Source organism: Colletotrichum fructicola, assembly GCF_000319635.2.
Source record: "Colletotrichum fructicola Nara gc5 chromosome Unknown KSG_Nara_v1_contig02, whole genome shotgun sequence".
Taxonomy (NCBI): Eukaryota; Fungi; Ascomycota; class Sordariomycetes; order Glomerellales; family Glomerellaceae; genus Colletotrichum; species Colletotrichum fructicola.
In genome coordinates, this window is record NW_027094052.1 from 4598988 (window position 1) to 4615701 (window position 16714).

Here is a 16714-nt window from a genome sequence, read left to right on the forward strand (position 1 = left end):
AATGGGAACCTCCTTCAAACCAACGTCGAAACGGAGACTAAGACTCTTTTTGGGACGGGGGCCCTCTCTTCTTTTTCTCTTTTTCTGGACCTGCCTGTGCTTGGGGTTGGGGGGAGGACCGGGGATGGGATTGTCTTGCCTTTAAGGAGACGACGACGGACGAGCCCCATGCCAACGCCATGTGAGCGATGGATAAGAAGAGGAAGAAGAGACGGACGGGATGCTTCGTGCTCTCTCTATTCTGTTCTGCCTGTGATGGTTGTCGGTGGCTTGATGCATGTGGTGTGGGCTAAGGCGAGAAAGTGTTTCTGGGCCACCCCTCATATCAGGACCCTACTATCATTCATGATCGGATCGACTGGCTCGACGTGACCTCGGGATTGACCTCATTCTCCTGTCTATCTCTTGCTGTTGTTGACGCCACTGGTTGGGCGGATTTGCAAGAGATACATGGAGATGCACACACATACACTCACTCGCATAGTTTCACGCACGGCATATTACGTCTTCATCCTCCTCCAGAGGGTACATACATAGTACAGAGTAGTCTCGAACGAACTGGCGCGAGCTCGTTGGTTGCCGGGTGAGAGAGAGAGCTGGACCAGTCGGTCACCAAGGCCACGACCGCGAAATCCGCACCCGCCGTCTTGCAGGTTTCTGATAAGGGTCCCCTCCATGGCAGCAGGAGGACGTTCCTCAGCTCCGATAAGGCGGGCCATCCGCGTCGTCGTCTCGTCGTCGTCGTCGTCGTGGTTGTCAGGTTGGAACTTGGGGGTGGCATTCTCCTGTGCCAATCATCTTCATGTTTGATGGGATTTTCCCAGGTGAGTGGGTCCCCACGCCGCCATGGCTTGTCAAGCCCAAACAAGACGAGCGTCTCTGGCGGCGTCTGGGAACCAACGACGGGGGTCCAGTTGGTCTTGGCAGGATTGAAGGGTGGTGGGGGGAGAACCGAAGGGATGAAAAAGCCAAGGGGGTTGATGGGAGGTGTGGTGGGGTCCCACATCCAAGTTCTTTCTCAGAGAGCTCTACTGCTCTCACTCACTCACTCTCTCTTCTGATGGAACTAGTGTTGTTGCTGGAGGAGGGGTCCTTGTCAAAGTCCAGTGTCAGTCGGTGTCAGGATCCAATCCAACGCGACGTGATCCCAATGCATCATGGATGTGACTCGTTAGCTCCCCTCCCCCCAATGGGGTGAGGAAGTAAATAGTTGCAACTCTCGGCCCAGCCCAGGCCTCTTTCTCTGTCTCTCTCTGTCCGTCTGTTCTGCTGGTCCTTGCACCACCACCCCCCTCCCCCCCCTGGCTGCCTGCGGACGACGTCTCTTTTAGACTGATGATCACTGGGATGGGGTCCCTTTTGGCCCTTTGTCCATTCCGTAAAGGGTGCTTGACGGCCGACGGTTTCGTGGAGTAATCGTCCATCGTCTTGCCTGCCCCGGACCCGAGGTTAAACGAAATATCGCGGTATCAATATACACGATGCATATCCCAATACGGAGACGGGCTACTTGGTGGCACACATGCACACAGGTTTTATTTTCCCTTGGCTCACGGACAGGGTGGTATCGTTGGTATCAGAGTTCCCGGACAGGGCGATAGGGGATGGAAGAGGATGAGGATGGGCCAAACGGGGGTGACATCGGCCGGGAAGGCTTATTCGCGATTGTCGATTCTGCAAGATGCTGTGTCTCTGGCGTCACTTTTTCCTTGGGACAAAACGTCTCGGTGGTGGTTGGGTTGCACCACGCCGCCGCCGCCGGCCGTTGGGGGGGAGGGAAAAGGGTGGGATGGAAGCAGAGATAATGGGACGGGCGCTGGACCTGGCGCTGGCGGCGCAATGTCTTGGAACTGATAGCGAAATAACGCTGCCCGGTAGGCTGGCACGGCTGCTACGGCCGGACCGCCGTTTTGTGTAATCCGTAGCTGCAACTCACTAACCAACGGCGGCGGGAGACGGGGATGAAGAAAACGCACATCTGATATCGACATGGGGCAATGATGCGAGTGAGGCAAGGTGCAGCGGGCGGGCTGGGCGATGCGGGAAGAAATTTTAAATCTGAAAAAAAGGTTCTGCGTCTTCTTTGGCGAGAAGGACTCATCACCGACGTCTATCGACTCGCTTGGGCCCTGATGTCGTCCGACCCCTTCGTATCCGCCGATTGGGAACGCCAACACCACCGCCGACGATTTCGAAATGGTTTCCTTCTCTGGAAACGTCCATTCTGCCTCGGTATGACATCCTTCCCGCCGAGTCGCGTGAGTGTCAAAGTAATGAAGTATAACGGAGTCTTCGGGGATGGCAGCGGGGACAGAGTTCACCGTAATTAAGACGACGACAGACTGTTCCCGGTAGAGGAGTTTAAAAAGACCAGACTGATGACGGGGCAAACGTTCTCGCATCTATCCCGTACGGATCAGAAGGAAGCTTCGCCGGCACCATCCTTGCAGCTATGATGTGTGAAGGGACGGGGCCGCGCGCGGAAGGGGGACGCTGTAGGGCGGGAGGGAGGCGGAGAGAGCGAACTGCACGTTCTACTGCCCGCTCTGTCCGTTGGGGGGGAGGGGAGGGGAGGGGAGGTCGGGATACCCCACTAAGTGAATATGTGCGTCTAAAGTGCCGGCTCTTATCTATTCGAGATGCAACGCCACGCCATGCAGAGCAACGTGATGATATCAAAAAAAGGCAGGGAAAGGACGGGGAGGCTTTCTTCTCTTGCATGTCGTTGAGGCTGCACGACGACGACACACACATGTCACGGGGATTCCGGGCGGGCGATAGAGCTGGCCCATCTCAACTTCGGCTTGGGCACGTGAGTTTTTTCCTCTCGGTATGGCGGACCGCATGGAAAGGACGTTTTCGGTTTGACCGTTGCTGTTTATTCCTAACGATGTTTATTAACCATGCGTTTCGACAACTCCTTACCCGCCCCCTACACGTCATTGTTGGATTAACCAAGGCCCTTCCCGATGGATCTCTGCACTATAATAAAGTTGGCCGATATCCGACCCGACTCAAGCTTTAGACGACTGTGGTAGTGGCCGTGTGGGGGAGCAGCGTCGTGTCGCCGAATATCCACGACTCGGTGACGATGCTGCACGTCTGGCCAGCGGGGTTGACGAAGTTGCCCTCGGCGTACAGGCCTGGGCGGAGCGTGAGCGTGCCGTTGACTACCGGCGTAGGGACGGCCGGGGCGTCCGTCGGGGCCGACGTGATGGGCCCCGAGATCGTCGATGCGAAGGTGCTGACTGAGCTGAAGACGCTGCCGTCGGTGCCGGTGCTGACGATGGTGCTGCCGAGGGAGGTCACGATGGGGCTTGCGGTCGTGCCGCCTGTTGTAGAGCCGCCGGCCCCGCAGGTTGATGCTAAAGTGTGCGTGTTAGCAATACTGTTTGCGTGATGATCATTTCGCCGCGACTTGTGATTACATACCTACGATCGGGCCGAGTGCGACGGCCGCGCAGTTGGGAGGATACGCCACGGCCGGGTCGACAAACGTAGCGAACACCTGGCCGGTGGTATCCTGACAGAAGCCGGCCTGTCCGCCAAAGAAGGCGTCGTTGGTCCACGTCAGGGCACCGTTGTTGAGGCTGAAAGTGATTGTGATGGACCCCTGCGGGCTGATGGGTCGGAGAGCGATGTATGGTGTCCCGGGGTTCATCGAAATGACCTGTCCGCTGACCTCGAGCTGGCCAAAGTTGTTGAGGCTGAAGGTGGACGCCTCTTCGCACGCGGGGGTGGTGCTGGAGCCCGGGGTCGAGTCCAGGAAGCCGCCGGAGGCTTGTCGCTTGCGGTTGCCCGCGGCCGGGACTGACGGTAGAGGCGCGCCGTTGCCGGCCAGGTCGCCGTTTTCTGCGAGGCCGGATATGTCCTTGAGGATTGCGGCATGGGCGACGACTGGGAGGGCGACCATGGCCAGGGTGGCGGCTTGCTTGGGCCAAACCATCTTGCGGTTTGCTGAAAATCGTTGACGCACGCGAGAGACAACTTAAAGAGCGACGAGGGTATCGTAATCGACCCGTTGAGTGAAGCTTGTGTGTACAAGGATTAATACATCAGGCTTGATAGATCGAGCTATCTCAAAGACGGGACAGGCCGCCTATAAAGCTGTAGCCCGGCATTGTCTTAGATTTACTGTTGTCTATTACCCAACATCTTGCAAAGCTGGAATGTTGCAAATGAAGCTAGCTGGAGAAATGACCTTGGCGAGTCACATTCCTTACAGCTACATCAAAGATCATGACCAACAGCTTGTGATGTTCGCAAGAGCTTTGGGCTTCTCGTCGGACAAGTGAACCTCGTTGGTTTTAAGACTGGAGACTGACAATCTTGATATCATTATTTGATACGACCATCAGTCTGATAGAGTTCTTAGTCGGATCTAGGGAAAATAAGTAAGTTGTGATGTGGTGCCCGAGACACAAAAGACCGATGCAAGCGTGCCCAGCCCGTTGACAAGAATCACTGCGAGACTTTCCAAGACACACGCTGCGGTTTCTAGGGAGCACGCAGGCATGCAGTAAAATTTGAGCTCCAAGAGCTGGGCATGCCAGTTCAAAGACTCGTTCAACAGGCAAAGAGCGCCCAGAGTATTCTGTCGGGAGCACCGACTTGACGTCGCCCCGGCCCGAAGAGGCATGGCATGCCCCGTGAATCACCAAGCGAATACAGGGAGTGAGCATTGATGAGACCCATTGTGTTCTGTTGTCCGTCACCTCTCGGCCGATGGTGGTTCCAAGTTGGGTGAAGAGGCTAGGAAACCGCCAAAGGGTTAGGCGAGGCCGTCAATGCTGCCCCTGGAGTCTCACAGACTGGAGCGTCTGCCAAACTTAGATGTTGCCAGATGAATGGAGGTCGTGATGCCACATTTGTTGTACCAGACTACCGGAAAATTGGGGTCTTGCTTCTCATAGCGGTGGAACCCAACTGACATGAAAATCTTCAGCTGTGTCGCAGTTATCGTTCTGAGGCGTGTGGCGCAATAGAGGCTGGCTTTGGAGCACTCTTGGACATCGTTGTCGATGGTGTGGAATTCACGCTGTATGAATACATCAGGGCCTCCTAGCACTCCTTGGACAGCGGTCTGCCCATACTATGCGAGACCCCTGCTCTAGAAACTCAATATAAACATATCAAGCTTTCTATCTGAATATCGTTGTATCATGACCCGGTCGTTGAAACTGCGTCGGCTTTAGCCTAAGCTGGTTGTGTGAGGTTGATGTCGTTTTGGCATCTAGGTTGCTGACGTACTCCCTCCGACGGCGACCCAGCGAGTGGGCGAATCTGTAACTGACTTCTGCATGCTGGAAGCCGCTAAAACATGACCCCCCGCATCGGAAGAGCCCCTGATAGACAGCCTAGCCCAAGCCAAGATTGTTTTTGGGTGCCCTTGGGTTTGCTTCTATTCGCCCCAAGCAGCTGGTTCGCGACAGGCAAATATGGCATAGCAAGCGAGCACTAAGGCAGGCCGGCGACCGATAGATTGATTGACATGGCCGCCATAGCCGCAAGTGGTTGACGCGGACGGGCAGTTGGATGTCTCTTCAGGGTAGCATCTTGACTCGACAATGCATCTTCGCCCAGTCTCGTCTTTGTTGTCTTTCAAGGCGCCTCATTGGGTCGTGTCAGACTGCAGGAGTAATCCTTTAAGTAGACGTGCGATGAATGGGCGCACAAAGGCGTTGTCCCCGGCGATCCGCCCACACGCCCGATATCTGAAACAGCGGGTAAGGAGGTTGCAGCAAGCACGCCGTGCCCCTCGAGATCGGCTCGCCGTCCAACGGTCGTCTTTGGCTGTCAGCCCGAACGGCGTCCTCTCGGCGCTGCTTGTACGAAGTAAAATGCATGTCGAAGGATGGATTCCAAGACACGACATCGTCCCGACTGAGCCGCGGTCCCATACCAGATCGTCGAAATGCCCACCATGGCCCCATCCGAAACGGAGCAATGACGCCGGCTGATGCTGGCATGGGAAGCACGCATTCGCGGGGTCAAGACTGGTCGGGCATGCCGGCCGGGAGTTGCTGCTCTCCCGAAAGTTGATGCGGAACAGACTGAGGACAAGTTGGATTTCCACATGGTCTCTAACCCAAGCACTCTGTCGGCCTGATGGGGATTTCGGGTGACAGCCCAGACAGAATGCAGCTTCGGATGGCGTCGATCGCATGACCATGTGTTACCAAATGGAGCCGGTGAGTGTTAAGACGGCGCGAATGATGCATGCTGGTTGGTGTCGAGCGAGCGGTGAGTCCAACGCGATGGTCTAGAACGCACGAGTGTGTGTGCTCGAAAGCGAATGTTATCAACTGCCGCGTCGTAGAATGTTGGAATGCGTGATTTAATGGAAGCTCCGTCGGCGGGAACTCGTGATGGCTTCATGACGCTAGCAAATAGCTTCCCAGACGCTCGGTAGAGGTCGGAAGATTGAGTCCGTCAACCATTCGTCTGGATTCCTCGTCCCTTCTAATGTCATCGGAAGACTGGCGGCATGATGTCGGTCATCATCCCAGGGGTCTGCCCTGGAGTTGCTGGCTAGTGAGTTCCCGTTTAGTCAACGACGAATTCATTGACGACTGCAATATATCTGGACATTCGCCGTGGTAAAGGATCGGTTACTCCAGTGCTTATCGTCTGACGTTGAAAAGGATGTTGCGTGAGAGAGGAGCGCTTTCGATGACCATCTCACGACAGTGCGCATACTCCATTCGTCAGCGACACACTGTGTGTGATGCTGACGAGCTCCTTCTTTCCAAGCTCACCACTCGTACCTTCCCACGCGCCGGCCATCTTTCTGTTTTAAGACGAGGGGCAACTTCTCTGGGCCAAGTTTCTTTCATGTCGTCTTTTGTGAAAAAAAGAAACAAAAAAAAAAAAGAGAATGAGGCTAAACCTTGCATTTCATCTAAGTAGAACAGGCACCAGTGTGACGATCTTGGGGATTCATGTTGCTAATCCGACAGTAGATCACTCGATTCGGCATCGTTGAGCGTTCTGCTTCCAAGATTGAAGACAGCCATAGATTAGTATGGGGAGAATCTGGGTTGCACTTTGGCGCAGGCTGCAGGACTTCTCGCATCGTCATCGGTGACCACTTGAGCATCGGTGAAGCTCGTATTCAGCCAGCGCTGGGCGGCGTGAGATTGTGCAAAGCCACAGACAAGCTGCCACATTATATCATGGTACGTCCTTAGCCCAGGACTTTCCGCTTCGCTGAGCGTCGGAGTCGGAACGTTGGGTTAGCCCTCGGCTGCTCCCATTGCGCCGGGGGTCCTAGGGATGCGCCTCTTGGAATTCGGTCGGTTCCTCGCCAATAATGATGCTCTGCTGTGCGTCTCTCTTGGTCGAGTCTTTTCGCGTCAAACAGCTCAACGTCCGTCCGCATGGCGGCAGGTTTTTTGAGGCTCTCTCTGCATTCCGCCCAAGTGGCGGCTCGCCGTCCAGTCATCCATCAGAAACTCTCAGATGCCAGCTGAACGGGGTCAGGCGGATTGGCTGTGTGCCTTGCTGCCTCGGCAAGCGTTGGCGTGATTGGATGCGTGGCTGCGCAGGAGTCTGCAAGCTGCCCGGGGTATTGCGAGACTTGCGTCTCGGACTGCTGAAGAGGCAGTCAGTCCTACCTGACTGGACCGAGCGGTCGCGCTGTGCAGCGAGCGTTATTGTTGATTGCGGTTTCGACGATGACTTGCGTCTTGATTGCTTTTCGATTGCTCTTTTGTGGTTGTTGAAAATCAGAGCATTGATTGTCGAGGGCTGCCGAGGTAAGGTCGGCGGTTGATTGCCCTTCATGAAAGACAATGCTTCAGACGCAGCCGACACCAAAAGCCAGAGGTATCTCGCTAGCAGAGACCACCCAAATCTCACTTGGACGTGGGCTGACTGAGTGAGTCCTCGGAACGTCCACCCGTTGTCGTTGCCGTCCAGTCCTCCGTGGATGACTGCGCCTTGTTTTTGCGTAGAAAGTGCAGTCAGTCGCGGCGGACGAAGGCGGCCATCCCTGCTGCTTACATACCTCCCACCTTGGAGGACTACCTTACAGCGACTGAGGTGCACTCACTTCAGGGCAGGTACCTTCTCCACACGTTCCTGCTCCCCAGTGACCTCCAACCACAAAACCCCTCCCCACGCACAGCACAGAGCATCTGCCGGGGAAGGAAGGCACGGGAGGCCACCCTTTCCAGCCAGTCGTCGTCCAGTCCCGACCCGCAGCGCAAGTCCTAGGGATGCTACCAACCCAAGTCCTAGGTGAATTCTAGGACCGGCCGCCTCTTGTTTCCATTGTCACCTCGCTCTTACACGCTTCAATCCACCCAACCCTCAAGGTCAAAATAAATCAAAAATGGGTGGCGGATTGCTCTTCACCTGGCCGTCCCATCGCTGACCGTCATTCTCCCGCTCATCCATAACGCCCCTCCCCGTTGTACTCTGGGATTGAGTTCGCAGGTCTGTTGGAGGACAGCGGGAAGCCATGGAGTCCAAGACGTCTCTGCTGCCCTTCGGGGATGACCGCCGTTCGCTGAACCACAGTCCTTCAGCCCTACGCGCCCTCACCACCTCCCGCCTATCTCTCACCCGCGGCCGATCACGACGAGACTCATGCTCCACGAGTTTGACTTCGTCCTCGTCCTCGTCCACTCGTTCGTCCATTGATTCCACTGCAGCTCCATCGTGTGTGTAAGTTTGCTGGCTGCTTCCTTTTTGCTTGTTTGTCTGTTTGGTCCGGACCTATCTCATCTCCCACGTCGCCCTTTTCATCTTGACCATGCCGGCCTTGAGCTGAACATCCTCACAGGACCCGTACCGTGTCTCCAGATCAATGTGCTCTTCATCGCTTCATCGTCTGGGCTGCCGTCCAGCGCAACACATGCCAGAAAATGACGCAGGCTGACCGCCTCGAATGTCCTCTCTTGCGTTGCCGGAAGCGCTTCCCGAACCACGAGCTCATGCTTAGGCACCTGTACACATGCGAGCAGCTCTCCACCGGCGAGTATTGGTGCTATGAATGCGACAGGACCGAGAAGTTCACCGACGGTAAATGCAAACGCTGTCTAGGCCACCCGGGCAAAAGGCGCCGCATCATGTCCGTAGCTAAGAACTTCTTCTCCTCGTTGGGTCAGAAGTCGAGACCGCAACAGGATGTCCCGGACCTCGATATGGATGACGTTGTCATCCTACCTCCGCCTAGCTACGACTCGATTCTTGTTCAGCCCCAAGAGGTCGAGCTGTCTTCCTCATCAGAGATCTTGGAGATCGACTCGACGGAGATACCGCTGCCCATGCCCTCTACCGCCTTCGCTCCAGGCAGCACCTTCGATCAAAAGCCTTGCAACCCGTTCGCGACAGGCTCTGTTCCAACGCAACAGTCAATGCCTGCTCTGCCAGACCTTAATTTTGAATGGGGTCTGCAGAATGGCGTTGACATGACTGACATGGGCCGGGTTGACAGGCCATCATTGTCGGTACATACTCATGGCCTATCGCAATATCGAAAGCAGCACAAGCCGACCACGCGGACGAAGAATCTATCTCCCAGTGCTTCACTCAGATCGAATGCAAGCACCGATAGTACTGCCAGCTACCTTGTCTCTCCTGCTTCTGCCTTCAGCGGAGCTTGGACACATGCCGAAACCAGCCTCACATCGCCCACGTCGGACAGCATAAGCCCTGGTGGAAATCTCTCCCGAGGTTGCTCCAATGCAAGCCAATACTCCAACGCATCTCGCTACACCAACTACGACCTGCAGCTCCATACGCTTATCCAGGAGTTACCAGCGGAGGATATCATGCTCCCTCAGACGCTCCCAGACGACATCGCCTACAACCAGCAGTTCCCCCTTACGGAGGCACCAAATGCGTCGGCACCGGAGACGGAGAGTAGCATCCCCACCGCTGTTGAACAGGCAGAAGAGATGCTGGCCACCGAGATGGAAGCAGAAGTCCTCGGCCGTGCCTACTCTGTAGATGCCAACTCGCTTGTCGGATCTACCTGGGAGCTCCTCAAGGCTCACGTCAGTTCATCGATAGAGAAACTGCAGTGTCTCTCACACAACCACCTCGTGAGAGACTTGCAATCGCTTTCGCCACAAAGGGTTGCCGATATCGGGCTCACATGTCTAAAGAGAATCCTCGAGGGCGGGCAACCTGCATCGACGATCGAAGCCTTGTGCTTTGTTCACGTCACATATTCGCTTTCTCTCATTGTTCATGAAGACGACGCTCAGAATAGGTCAAAACAGCTATTCGTGCAAGCACATCTCTATAGCAACATATTCCGCCCAGGAGACCGTGAGGCATACCTCGAGGTAGCGACGGAGATATGGCATCCCCTGGACTTATCGACCACTGAACTGGACGAGCTGCTACTGGAGCGTTATCAAGGATCAGTGTCCAGGTCGTCGAGTCTCAAGGGCAAAGGCCGAGTATCTCCCCACAGATTCCAGTTTGGGCAAGACAGTTTCCTCGAGATAGCGCAATTCTTCCTTGACGGTAGGTGACTTTTATTCCCTTGCGAGGTCTTGCTGATGCTAATGTCGACTCTAGAACTGGAGGTTACAGCTTTGCCGAGTAACGTTCCAGAATCCAAGGAGGTGCTGGCCTCGACACTATGGAGCAAGCACCTGGAGGATGACGCCACACCAGCGAACCCGGCCTTCACGATTACGGTCAACGCCGTTGCTCGCATGCTTTGCCAAGAATTCCCCCATGCACGCAGGCTTGAGTCGAAGATGCAGCGTCTTCAGAAGCGCTTTAGTGGAGGAAGCGTTCGAACCGTCAGGAGAGCGGAGTTGGAGCTCATGCAGGTTGGAAAAGTGAGTTATTGCCAGGGAGATCCTAATGCGTGAAGAACTTTGCTGACTCCCTTCTTAGGGTTGCATGTCGGTGCAAGAATACTTCGACAACTACGTTCCTGAAGTTAGAGAGCGCTTCGGTGCTCTTTACTCACAGCCGATCCCGGGATACGCAACACGGTCGGAATATCACGCTCACGGCATCGAACTAATGAGGAGCATCATCTGTGGTCTTTGCGAGAAGCAGGCGTCTATGAAACCTGTGCATGATTCCTCTCAGGCAGCAACAGATGGTAACCTTGATGAGTTCATCAGGAACATGACGAATGACCTGGATGGATCCTTGGGCGACTTCATGATTCCCGATGACTTCGGAATCCCCAATGTTCAAGTTTCGATGGACGCCGCCACACTGTCGGACCCGTTGACGGCTTTCTACGACAGCGGCGAGGACCCAGCGCTGGACATTCTGCAACCACTCACAACGATTGGAAACAAGACAGCAGATAACTCGCCTGGGTCTGCCCAGACTGCAAAGGCCAGCTCAAGCTCAAAAGGTGAAGTGCAGGCGAATGACTGCTGCGAGATCTGCGGGTATCGGCCCAAGGGTGACCCGCAGTGGTTTAAAGGCAGTATGGCGAAGCACAAGAAGCTGCAACACTCGGCGGCACCACCGAAGATCTACCGCTGTCCGTACCCGGGCTGCACGAGCCAGTACAAGAATCGTCCGGACAACTTGAAGCAGCACCAGCAGGATAAAGGTCACTTTGTCGAAGGAGACACCAGCGTGCGGAGACCTAGCAAGAGGAAGAAGACAAGTGACTGAACGTCACAACACTTACGGATTTGACAGATTTTTTGAGTTTTTCGATAGATGACGGGATCGGATTATGGCGCACAAAGATACCATTTTGGCTACCGGGGCGTTCGAAGCCACCGAGAAGAAACAGCAAAACTTATTCTACCTGGTCAGACCAACAGGCTGGCCTATTGTACTATATACCCTTGAGACAGATGACAGATGATATGCCGTAATACGAGGCGGCCGGGCTGTATGAAGCAGCCGTGCCGCACACAATCTAATGAGAACATCTATGACATGAATATCATAAAAAAAAAAAAAAAGGTTGAAATTTGGCCAAGATTTCGGTGTGCTCGGTGAAGACGGGTGAGGGGGCAGGGATGGGACCCTGTAGCGGAAACTCCACTAAAAAAGCACCCGTGAAGCACAGACAAACCACCTCAGCCGGCTGGTTCGGTTTTGCAGGGCCCGGGGGCAAATGTAGGGCTGATTTGCGGGCTTCCAGGGGGAGCTTGGTGCTGTAGCGAGCCGACGCTTCGCTGCCCGGACGGTGTCGTTGGCACTGAGAAGATGTGGAAGTCCTGCGAACTCAGGAGGCGCCTTGAGAGCTGTGAGATACCAACCTTGGTAAGGTAGGTGGGTGCAGATCGTCTTTGGGATGGTGGTTCTGGCTGCAGTCGAACTGCGCTGCGCGTCTTGTGGAGAGGATACACAGATCTCCAAGGAATTGACTCGTTTTTTTCATCCTTTTTATTCTTGCAGTCTATCCTGCGCGTGCCATTCAGGGTTTAAAGGGACCTGAAGGTTGAGCAGACAGCAAGGTGGACGGGAAGAGAGAGCCAGCACCGAGGTGTTGGAGGGGGCGTGTTCCCTCGAGAAGGGGCCCTGGGTGCCTGGGCCGGTACCTGCAAGAGGTGGTACAAGCGCGACCTAAGCTCACCTCACCTCCCATCACCTCCCCCGAACTGAATGAACGGCGTGCTGGGTGCTGGGTGCTGGTGGTTCTGGGCGGGACACCTCCCGTCGATTTTGCATACTGGTGCCCTGCCTTCTTTTTTTCTATTCTCACTCCTGCGCTCCAGACTTTCAGCGGCATCACCTACCTAGCATGGCAGCAGCACCACCACACGGCACCACCAAAAAGCCGTGCAGCGACTCCCGTCGGCTTCGACCGTGATTAATCTTTGATTCTTTTTCAACGTACACGCCTCTGTCCGGGAGGTGGGCGACATCAGTCAAATCAATCAATCACATTGTTAGCTGCTGCTGTCAATTAAATTGAGGGTGTCCAGGTCCCAACGACATGCACTTTTTTTTTTCTTCTGTCCTCTCGTGATGACTGCATTTCCCACGGGCAATCGTCCGCCCGGTCGGATGAGAAATTCTGCCTCGTACTCGTCGCAAGCGAAACACGTTGCTTCTCTGTGTTGTGTTTTTATTTATTTATTTTTTCCCGCTCTCTCGCGTGACCGGACTAATCGGGGGACGCGGTTTAAAGATAGAACACAAGCAGCACGACTGGACCTCGACCTGACCGGGCTGGGGCGGTCAACAATGGGGCCGGTGACATCACTTTCGCTCCAGAAACCAAGATCACGTGCGGTTTCCAGTCTCAATTTGTCCCGACCAGTCTTCTCATTGGCTGGAGGACCTCTGAGGATGAAAAGGTGGAGTTTCGTTCGAGTCCCATCCTCCAGTCACACTGTCACAGTCCCGGTCAGCACCGTGCAGTGTCCCCGCCCCTTTTTGCGTGGGAAAAAAAAACAAGAGAGGAAGCCGGCCAGCGCAAGCGTAGGTGGCAGCAGCCCAGTAACCTCGGACGGGCCCAAGGGAAGAAAAGGCCCGCGCCACAGAAAAATTCTCCCTTTGAGCTTTCGTCGACGACAGGCAGCCTTAGGCTTGCCTTTCCCCCCTTCTGGCACGTTTGGCAGCGTCTGGCACTTGCCAATCCCCCGTGCACTCTCCCTTTCCCGGCTGGCTCAGCAGGCTAGGCGGTTGTGTATTGGGTGTATTGGGCTAGTGTCCCCCTCCCCCCTCTCTGTGAAAGTCTGAAGTGACCCGGCTCGAGTCTCGCTCGTCTCTACCTTGCCGTAGCCCTCGCCCTGACTCTCCGTCTCTTTCTCGCCCTCTCTGCTGGTCCTCGCCCACGTCCACGTCCACGTCCCAGTCCCCCTTCCCCCCCTCCCGCCCAGGTCTCTTCCATGTCCGCCGCCCTCTCTTTCTCGCACACCACCCTTCACCTCGCATGTTTGCTCTCCCCCTTCTTTTCTGTGCACACCTCCCAGAACCCACACACACTCCACGCCTCTCCCTCCCCCCATTATCGACACCCCCAGACCACATTCAAGGGTTCGTTTGTTGCATCCTTTCTCGCATCTCTGGGATTCGGGTTACGATAGCGGAGGCTCTGTCATTCTGAGAGGATCCTCGCCGACGTCCACACCGATCCCGTCCTCGACTTCGAGTCGATTCTCACCACCGAGCCCGACGTCTGAACGCTTCTTCTCGCAAGGCCCAAGGCGGGCGACTCGCTCCTCTCGCCCTCGCCCTCGCCCTCGCCTCGCCTCGCCTTCACCCTCACACACAAAAAAACGCTTCATCCTGCTCTTCCTTCCTTTTTTTTGCCCTTCTCGAGCCCTCCGATCCTCTCTCTGAACCGGAGACGCTCCTCTCGACAGAATGTCGAGCCTGGGGCAGTCGGGTCCCAACAGCCATCCGGGCCTCGCCTTTCCTCAGCCAGGCATTCGACGCAGTCACGGCGGTCCTGGAGGCTTCCCTCCTCTACACGCGAACCCGGCAAACAAACCATCACCCGGCCCTCACAACGCGTCTCCTTATCAACAACAGGCTTACACGCCTCAGCAGCCTACCCAGGCTCAATACCCTCATCATCTCTTCCAGACCCAGACGCCCGTCAATGGCAACGTTAACGGTACCTCGCGTCCCCCGAGCCACGTCCCCAATGCCGCCACCCTCGGACGCCAGAGGGGTCCTCCCTCGCGGCAGCAGATGCCTCAACAGAGCGCGCCCTCCATGTTCCTTCCCTTGGGAGGACAACAAAACCTCGGCCACCAGCAGAGCCTGAGCCAACAACACGTCTTGGGGCAGCAGCAGGGCCTAGGGGGACAACAAGGACTCGGTCAACAACAAGGACTTGGCCAGCAGCAGGGCCTGGGCCATCAGCAAGGCCTCGGTCAACATGGCCTCGGTCAACAGCAAGGTCTGGGACAACAACAAGGCCTGGGGCAGCATCAAGGACTCGGCCAGCAGCAAGGGCTTGGTCAGCAGCAGCAACAGCAGCACCAACAACACCAGCAGCACCAGCAGCAGCACCAGCAGCAGCACCAACAGCACCAGCAACCTCAACAGCACCAGCAGCACCAACAACATCAGCAACACCAACAGCAACACCATCAACAGCAGCAGCAGCACCAGCAGCAAAGCCTGGGTCAGCAGAGCCTTGGCCAGCAGAGCTTGAGCCAGCAAGGGTTGAGCCAACAGAGTCTCGCCCAGCAAAGCCTCGGCCAACAGAGCCTCAACCAGCAACAGACGTTGAGCCAACAACAACAGCAGAGCCTTGCCCAGCAGCAGCAGCAACATCAACAACAGCAGCAGAGTCTGAGCCAGCAGCAAAAGTTGAGCCAACAACACAGCCTCAACCAGCAGCAGCAAAACCTGAACCAGCAGCAAATTAAGAGCGAGCCGATCATACCCCAACAGCAACAGCAGCCTCAGCAACCGACGCCAAAGCCTGCCGTGCAGCAAGTCCCGCAGGCTCAGCAGATACAGCAACAGGTTCCGCAGCAGGTCCAGCAGCAGGCTCAGCAAGTGCCGCAAGTTCCTCAGGTCCAACAGGTGCAGCAGGTGCAACAGCCTGCCCAACCCCGGCCTGAGACCCCGGCTCAGGCCAGCGAACACCATGGAGACAGCATGGAGGTGGAAACCCTCGCTGAAGATGGTGACTCGCTTGAGCCTAAGATGATTGATGGCGCCCCGTTCGTGCCTAGACAGCCAATGGGCGAGATGATGTCTGCTCCCCCAGAGGGAGGTAGCTACCCGACGTTGGAGGCGGTTCACAAGAGTGTGCTTGCGTACTGCACCTCTGTTGGGTACGCGATTGTTATTGGTCGTTCAAAGAAGACGGTTCCTGGTCTAAAGAAGGTGTTGTTCGTATGCGACAGAGCGGGTAAACCCCCCAGTCGCGTCAGCCCCGAGTTCCGCAAGCGCAAGACGTCTTCCCGAAAATGCGACTGTCAATTTGGCTTCTTTGCCATTGAGCAGCGAACTCAGTGGACGATCCGATACCGTCCAGATCCTCAGCATCTGCAGCACAACCATGGTCCGAGCGAAAGCCCCCTCCTCCACCCGGCCGCTCGCAAGCTGGACAGCAAGATGGTTGCCGCCGTCAAAGCGCTCAAGGAAAATGGTGAGCCGGCGAAGTCAACAACGCGCGAAAGAGCAGTCGCTGACTCTTCGACAGGGGTTAGTGTTAACGAGACACTGGAAATATTGCAAAACGAAAACCCACACGTTCCTCTACTTCCTCGCGATATCTACAACGCACGAGCGGCGATCAATAGGAATCCTCAAAAGGTGGCGACGGGGCTAGCTGAGAACCGACCAGCCATCTACAGCAAGCCTCACCCAACGGCGGAGGAGCGCATCCGGGCAGACCTACGAAAGGAGCTCGCCAAGACGAAGGAAGACTTCGACAAGTACAAGGAGGACAAACAAAAGGAGATTGATGAGCTGAAGAAGACGCTGGAGGAGAAGGAGCAGATCATTGGGCGATTCGAGATGTTTATCGACATTTGCAATCAGCGCGTCATGGTTCAACGGGAGAGGCTCGGGGATGCGTCCGGGGCGGCCAACGGTGGCAACTAGTTGTTGAACGCAGACCGCAAGGCGCTATATGTTCAGAAGGTATCCTAGCATGGCGGATCGGGAATGGGTATTGGGATAGTGTAAGGCTGTACGAAGCTTTCTTTGTCGCGTCACGGAAGCATGGCCGTTGGTCGTTCGGAGAGCCAGGCGGGAACGGATCAGGTGTTTGATTTAGGCGGAGTCGTTTGGTCGTGCGTTCTTGGGTCCCTTAGAGTTTTGGGGACTACATGGTTCTTTGATGTGT

The 16714-nt window shown here is 55.7% G+C and overlaps 3 protein-coding genes across 3 annotated transcripts; 2 read left to right on the top strand and 1 right to left on the bottom strand.

The window, feature by feature from the left end:
- Positions 1-3021: 3021 nt before the first annotated feature.
- On the bottom strand, positions 3022-3946 carry CGGC5_v004029 (uncharacterized protein; the record flags this gene model as incomplete). The annotated part of the gene is made up of 2 exons (XM_032033163.1): positions 3022-3365; positions 3433-3946. The coding sequence occupies 2 exons, from the start codon at positions 3944-3946 to the stop codon at positions 3022-3024; spliced, it is 858 nt and encodes a 285-aa protein (XP_031887681.1).
- A 4518-nt stretch (positions 3947-8464) lies between these two features.
- On the top strand, positions 8465-11610 carry CGGC5_v004030 (uncharacterized protein; the record flags this gene model as incomplete). The annotated part of the gene is made up of 4 exons (XM_032033162.1): positions 8465-8670; positions 8789-10482; positions 10537-10805; positions 10864-11610. The coding sequence occupies 4 exons, from the start codon at positions 8465-8467 to the stop codon at positions 11608-11610; spliced, it is 2916 nt and encodes a 971-aa protein (XP_031887682.1).
- Positions 11611-14265: 2655 nt separating this feature from the next.
- Positions 14266-16470, top strand: CGGC5_v004031 (PKS-NRPS hybrid synthetase; the record flags this gene model as incomplete). The annotated part of the gene is made up of 2 exons (XM_032033161.2): positions 14266-16012; positions 16067-16470. The coding sequence occupies 2 exons, from the start codon at positions 14266-14268 to the stop codon at positions 16468-16470; spliced, it is 2151 nt and encodes a 716-aa protein (XP_031887683.2).
- Between the last annotated feature and the right edge of the window lie 244 nt (positions 16471-16714).